General features: G+C 37.2%; 1 protein-coding gene across 1 annotated transcript in view; it reads right to left on the reverse strand.

The window, feature by feature from the left end:
* LOC147468847 (glutamate receptor ionotropic, delta-1-like) overlaps positions 1-6,555 on the reverse strand; it is a 7,497-nt gene extending 942 nt beyond the window's left edge. The window contains exons 1-6 of the mRNA XM_086552402.1: positions 6,480-6,555; positions 5,211-5,332; positions 3,755-3,986; positions 3,167-3,315; positions 2,821-2,910; positions 1,648-1,814 (exon numbers count right to left, since the gene is read on the reverse strand). Of these exons, the coding sequence (XP_086408528.1) occupies positions 1,648-1,814; positions 2,821-2,910; positions 3,167-3,315; positions 3,755-3,986; positions 5,211-5,332; positions 6,480-6,540 (821 nt within the window). The 5' untranslated portion in view covers positions 6,541-6,555. The remainder of the gene's footprint in view (positions 1-1,647; positions 1,815-2,820; positions 2,911-3,166; positions 3,316-3,754; positions 3,987-5,210; positions 5,333-6,479) is intronic.
* Positions 6,556-7,500: the final 945 nt, after the last annotated feature.

Genomic DNA, 7,500 nt, shown 5'->3' on the forward strand with positions numbered 1-7,500 from the left:
ATAGTGAGATTACATAAAACAACACAATTTTCAATGTGTTATTTTACGAAAATAATGGAATTGCGTAAAATAACAACAAAAATAATGGAATTACGTAAAATAAAACAATGGAAATAATCGAATTACATAAAATAACACAATGAAAATAATGGAATTATGTAAAATAACATAATGAAAAAAATGGAATTCCATAAAATTATGAAAATAGTGGAATTCCATAAAATAATGAAAATTATGGAATTACATAGAATAACACAATGAAAATAATGGAATTACGTAAAATGACACAGTAAAAATAATGGAATTACATAAAATAACATATAAAGAGAAAATAATTAAACTACATAAAATAAGGTACAATTATAATAAACTAACATATCACAAAAAGATAACATGAAATAACATAAATATGATCACAAAATAAGAAAATCAAATAAAAAAACAACATAAGACAACAGAACAACATAACACAACAGAGCAGCATAAGACAACAGAACAATAACACAACAAAAAACAACATAGCACAACTGACCAACATAACACAACACAACAACAAAAAAAAAAAGCACAACAGAACAACATAACACAACGCAAAAAAACAACATAACACAACACAATAACAACATAACACAACATAACATAAAAAACAACACAAAACACAATAACAACATAACACAACATAACATAAAAACAACACAAAAACAACATAACACAACAAACAACATAAAAAAACAACAACAGAACAGAACAGAGCAACATAGTGCAACAGAACAGAACAGAACAACATGGTGCACTAGAGCAACAAAACACAACAGAACAATCTAACACAACATAAAAGCAACATAACACAACAGAACAACATAACCCAACACAAAAACAAGAAAACATATCACAAAAAAAACAAATAAAACCCAACACAAAAAACAACACAAAAACAACAAAACACAGCACAAAAAAACAACACAAAAACAACAAAACCAAACACAAAAAACAACAAAACCCCCTGAAAAAACAACACAAAAACAACAAAACCAAACACAAAAAACAACACAAAAACAATAAAACCCCCACAAAAAACAACATAAAAACAACAACACAAAAACAACAAAACCCAACACAAAAAAGCAACACAAAAACAACAAAACCCCCACAAAAAACAACAACAACACAAAAATAACAGAAAACAACACAAAAATAACAAAACCCCCACAAAAAACAACACAAAAACAACATACCAACACAAAAACAACAAAACGCAACACAAAAACAACAACACAAAACAAACCCACAAAAAACAACACAAAAATAACATACCAACACAAAAACAACAAAACGCAACACAAAAAACAACACAAATACAACAACACAAAACAAACCCACAAAAAAACAACACAAAATACAATACCAACAAAATCCACCTCAAAAACAACAAAACCCCCCCCACAAAAAAAAACAAAAAAAACAACAACAAAACACAACACAAAAACAAAACAAACCCAACAAACCCCCCCCCACAAAAAAACAGAAAAACAACAACAACAAAACACAACACAAAAACAAAACAAACCCAACAAAACCCACCACAAAAACAACAAAACCCACCCCAAAACCAACACAAAGAAAAGCCAAGCCCCTCCACCCACTCACACTTGATCAAACATCTCCTTGAAGGGAGCACCGTCAATCAACGCCATGCCGTAGCGCTGAGGGTAGAAGGTGCTCTTGGCGAAGTGGAAGCGCTGGCGACCGAGACGAAGCGCTCGGATTTCGGCGCCGAGCTGGGCGTTCATGTAGGAGAATTTGCCGGTCAGGACCTGTCGGGGGGAAGGGGATGGGTTGGGTGGGGGGTTGGGGGGTTGGTGGGGTGGTGAGAGGGAGTGGGGGGTGGGTGTGAGAGGGGATGAGGGGGTGGGTGGGGTGAGAGAGGAGGGTGAGAGGGGGGATGAGGGTGTTGGTGGGGTGAGAGAGGAGGGTGAGAGGAGGGATGAGGGTGTGGGTGGGGTGAGAGGGTGGGTGAGAAGAGGGAGAGAGGGACGGGAGAGGGGGAGGGGGATACGGGAGAGAGGGGGAGGGTGAGAGGAGGAGGGGAGATTTAAGAAGGACGGGAGAGAAGAGGGAGAGAGGGACGGGAGAGAGGGGGAGAGAGAAACGGGAGAGAGGGGGAGGGAGAGAGAAGGGGAGGGGAAGGGAGGATAAGGAAAAGGAGGTGTGAGAGAGGAGGAGGGGAGGAGAGGGGAGGGAGAGAGGAAGGAGAAAAGGAGAGGGGTGATAGAGGAGGAGAGAGGGGAAGAGAAGAGAGGATAGGTGTGAAAGAGGGGAAGAGAAGATAGGAGAGGAGTGAAAGAAGGGAAGAAAATGTGAGAGGGGAGGGAGAGAGGGGAAGAGAGAGGTGGGAGGTGGGAGGATGATGGAGCAGGAGTAGTGAGAAAGGAAAGAAGTGAGAGAAGGGAAGAGAGATGGGAAAGGGAAGGGAGAGAAAGGCGAGAGAGGACGAGAAAAGTGAGAGAGAAGACAGGGGAAGAGGAGTGTGAGAGGGGAGGGACGGGAGAAAAACGTGATATATATGTATTTGTGTGTATATATCTGTGTCTGTGTATATACAGACACACACACACACACACACACACACACACACACACACACACACACATATATATATATATATATATATATACACACACACACACACACACACACACACACACACACACACACACACACACACATATATATATATATATATATATATATATATATATATATATATATATATATATATATATATATATATATATATATATATGTTAGTTTTCCTTTTACCTTCTCGATGCCTTCCGTCCAGCTGTACACAAACCCAACGGCTGGATCAAACACGTCCCACAATTCCTTGTAGATTCCTTCGGTGGCTTCCTGCCAGGCGAAAACGAGGATTTTAGTTGCTAACGCTATTAGCTTTATATGATATACGTACATATACACTCACACACACACACACACACTAACGACTAACAAACTTAACGACGAACTTATAATAAACTAGCGAGAATACGATTTTAGGCATGTATCCCCCGTTTTTATAGTTTTATTCAATAAGAAATAACCATAACATCATGCTTTACATTTGATTTGATAATTCTCTCGTTAAAAGATCACGAAAACGACAAACCTTAAAGACGAACTCATTTGCCGACTGGAAAACAACATTAAGCATGTACCCCTCGTTCTTAATGGCGTCCAGCAAATCCCATAAAGAGTCGATTGGCTTTTCGTACGATGGGATAGCGAGCATGGCCGTGAGCGTCCCTGCGTAGAGTGCTGTTGGAGAGGGAATGATAAGAGTGAGGAATAGGATAAAAGGATAATGGGAGAAAGAGAGATGGAGAGGGAAAGAGAGAAATAGATAGATAGGTTGGTAGAGAGGGAGAGGGATAGAGATTGATATATAGAAAGATAGATAGTTTGAGAGAGAGAGAGAGAGAGAGAGAGAGAGAGAGAGAGAGAGAGAGAGAGAGAGAGAGAGAGAGAGAGAGAGAGAGAGAGAGAGAGAGAGAGAGAGAGAGAGAGAGAGAGAAATGTTTTTTGACAAACGTTTACTAGAATTTCAGATGACAAAATTGTCTCAAACGTAAGTACAACATTAATCAAAGCTTTCCTAATAATTTTTAAAACTGGGATCGATTTATTCTAGACACCAACACAGTAAAAAACAACAACAAAACCAACACACACACATAAAAACAATACACATACGAACCATAAACAACATAACAGAAGAAGAACCACGTGAAGAGAATAAACCGCAGAGACCACTGAGGGCGTTCGATCCTATTTCCCTGCACCACAAGAGATCGGAACATGTTGAAGACGCATGTGGACAGACTCTGGGAAAATCGAGCATTGGATCCCATGAAGTTATCTTGTATTCGACTGACCATCCACAGAACCGGACCCACTGCCAGAGTCGCCGTAAATATTATGAACCAAACCTGTTGTATCGGCGGAAATAAGAATGGCTTTGTTTATTTTCTTAATTATTATTTTTTTGTAATTATTATTATTATTTTTTTTTTTTTTTTGGTGATGTGAAAGAAGAAGACCTGTCTTTCCAAAATGTACTTTTAGGGATCGCCGGCTTATGGAGAAGTTTGTTGTTGTTTGAGCCTTCTCAACTCTGTCTTTGTCCTTTAAATCTCCCTAAAATATATATCAGAGCTCACTAGCATAATGATAAATATTCTCTCTCACAGTTGATGTACGTTGAAAGGGGTTACTGTATATTCCATTATGGTATTCATTTTTTCATCAGGAAAACTGCTCCATTCACGACAAGAAACAAAATATTGTATTGATGGTAATGGCATCCTCGTAGCTTGATGCAAAAGACCTTTATATAGGGAAAGCCACAAAGCCAAAATATTGAATTAAAGAAAGGTTTGGACACAGTAAGTCAATCACTCTCAACCTAAGGGTTTTGAAACGGATTCCTTCAAGAAAATGGTAGAAAATTGGATCACAACTAGTTTCCCTGACCTCCCATTACGGGCGTTTGAAGTCTACTTTTTAATACTAAACTGAATTTTTTTTATGAATGGTGGAATAGTTTAGTTTTCTGTTTGATCCTCTGAATGGAATGGATGACTGAATGATTCTCAAAAGATGAAGCATTTCGCGTTGTTTCCTAGCAAAGGGGGGGGGGGGTATTTATTGATGATGAAAATATGATTTTGAAATAACCACCTTTGAAATGAATGCCAGATTGATTATGACAAATCGTATCTATAGCATTTGGTAGATGTAACATAGCAAGTTCTGAATATTAAAAGGCCTCTTTTACATAGACTTTAACGAAGAGTATAATGAAACAAACAAACAAACCGAATCGCTATATCATTGACACAGTAACATGAAAAAAGACAAACTATTAAGAGATTAAGAAAACCATCTTGATACTATATTCAAGTCAGTCTAGTTATGCTTATTCATCATCAGTATTGCATATATCCATTAATTAATCCTTCTCTCTAATATGTTCAACTATAACCCTTTTAACCCCTCCCCTCCCCCCACCCACCTAGTCATACTCATCCACCAGAATTACACATCTCCTTTAATGAACTAATTCCTCTCTCCAGTCTTCTCAGCTATCACCCTTCCCTTCTCTTTAACGCCCTCCCCTCCCCCCTCCCCCCTCACCTCCCCATTCACCTTACCGTAGACGTGAACGGAGAGAAAACGGCAAAAGCTCTGCTCTTCTCTGCCGGGGCTGGAGATATCAAGGTAGAAGATTCAAGGAAGTAAGGGAGGGTGAAATCCACAACGACTTCTCGGGGACCTGGATAATAAGGATAAGAATGATGATGATAATTATAATAAAGATGATGATAATGATGATGATAATGATAAAGGTGATGATAATGATAATAGTAATGATAATGATATTACTGATGATAATAACAGTGATAGTGATGATGATAATGATAATAGTAAGAATAATGGTAATGATAGTAATAAGAGTGATAATTATAATAATAATAATATTAATAATAGTTATATCAAGATTACTGATGATAATGACGATAATAACCGCAATGATTATAATAATAAGGATGCTAAAAATAATAAGACGAAGAGGAAGAAAAATAGAAATAGAAATAGAAATAAAAATGATATAAATAAGAATAAAAGAAGAGAAGGAGAGAAAAGATAAGGGATCTAAGAAGAAGAAGAAGAAAAAGGAGAAAAAGGAAAAGAAGAGTAAAAAGGCGAAATAGAAGAAGAAAGGGTAGAACAAGAAAAAAAAATATGAAGATAAAAAAGGAAGATATAAATGATGAAAAAAATGTATATGGAAACCGTGATTTTGTTTATTTGGTTGAAAAAAAAAGTAGAAAGATGTTGACAAGAATGATAATAATGGCAATTATGATAAGGATTATGATAACAGTCATGCTCCTTAATATGCTAATGATAGTGATCAGTACTGATAATTATAGTAACAACAATGATAATGTTAATGATATTGATAATCATAATACCAATAATGATAATAATAATAATAATAATAACACCAATAACGTTGACAATGATGATAATAATGATAATAATAGTAATAACAATAATGACGTTTGATAATAACGATAATAATAGTAATAACAATAATAACGTTTGATAATAATGATAATAATAGTAATAACAAGAGCAACAATAATGATAAAATTTCAACCCAACTCTAACCAAAAGACCACCAAATCTAACCACGTCATGCAACCAACCCCAGTAGTCAACCTCAATCCACCTCAATCCATCAAAAAATCCCACCCTCAACCAAACCCAATTAACAATAACAAAACCACACCAACCATACCACAATAATACCTAAACGACCACTACCTTCACCCATGCTCATTCCCCCCGGAGCTTCCTACCAACCCAAACCAACCTCAAAATATCGAAACCAAACTCAACCAAATGCAACCAACCTGTGATCGTGACTTCGTTGATGGCAAAGTGGACCTCTCGGCGAGCGACCATTCCAACCATCCCAGTGACAGTGCCGTTGGGTAGGACACCCCCCCACTGCCCGTCCTCAGCCAGTAGGAGTTCGTAGCTGGAAGAGTGGTGTCTATCTGTTTGTCTGTCTATTTGTTTTCTGTCTGTCTGTTTGTCTGTTTTCTGTCTGTCTGTCTGTGTGTCTGTGTGTCTATCTGTCTGTCTGTCTGTCTATCTGGCCGGCTGTCTGTCTGTCTATCTGTTTTCTATCTATATGTCTAGCTATCTGGCTGTCTGCCTGTCTGTCTAGCTTTCTGTCTGTCTGTCAATCTGTTTTTCTGTCTGTCTGTCTGTCTATCTGTTTTCTGTCTGTCTGTCTATCTGTCTGTCTGTCTATCTGTTTTCTGTCTGTTTGTCTATCTGTCTGTCTGTCTATCTGTCTATCTGTCTGGCTGTCTGCCTGTCTAGCTATCTGGCTACCTGTCTGGCTGTCTGCATGTCTGTTTGCCTGCCTGCCTGATAGACTGACTAGTTGTCTGTATATTGTTTTTTGGTAGATAGGTAGATTGATAAATAAATAAATTGGGAAATAGATAGATAGATATAACGATAGATGCATAAATGGAAAGAGAAAGAGAGAGAGAGAGAGAGAGAGAGAGAGAGAGAGAGAGAGAGAAAGAGAGAGAGAGAGAGAGAGAAAGAGAGAGAGATAGAGAGAGAGAGAGAGAGAGAGATAAAGATACAAAGACATAAGAAATAAAGAGAGAGTGAGAGAGAGAGATGGACAAGAAAGTGAGTCTATGATTCTTTGTCAATTTGTCTATCAAAGTATACACAGATAGACAGGTTGATAGATGAAAAATGAACAAATACGTCATGCACGTTATTAAGTCCATAGTTAAACAAATGAAGACTAAATAAATAATTGGGTATATCTATGTATCTATATTCATTCATTTATATAATTTATATACATATATAAGTAAGGCTATATAATCTATCTGTCTAACT

Source organism: Penaeus japonicus, unplaced genomic scaffold, assembly GCF_977035675.1.
Source record: "Penaeus japonicus unplaced genomic scaffold, GWHDUDI00000001_assembly GWHDUDI00000026, whole genome shotgun sequence".
Classification (NCBI taxonomy): domain Eukaryota; kingdom Metazoa; phylum Arthropoda; class Malacostraca; order Decapoda; family Penaeidae; genus Penaeus; species Penaeus japonicus.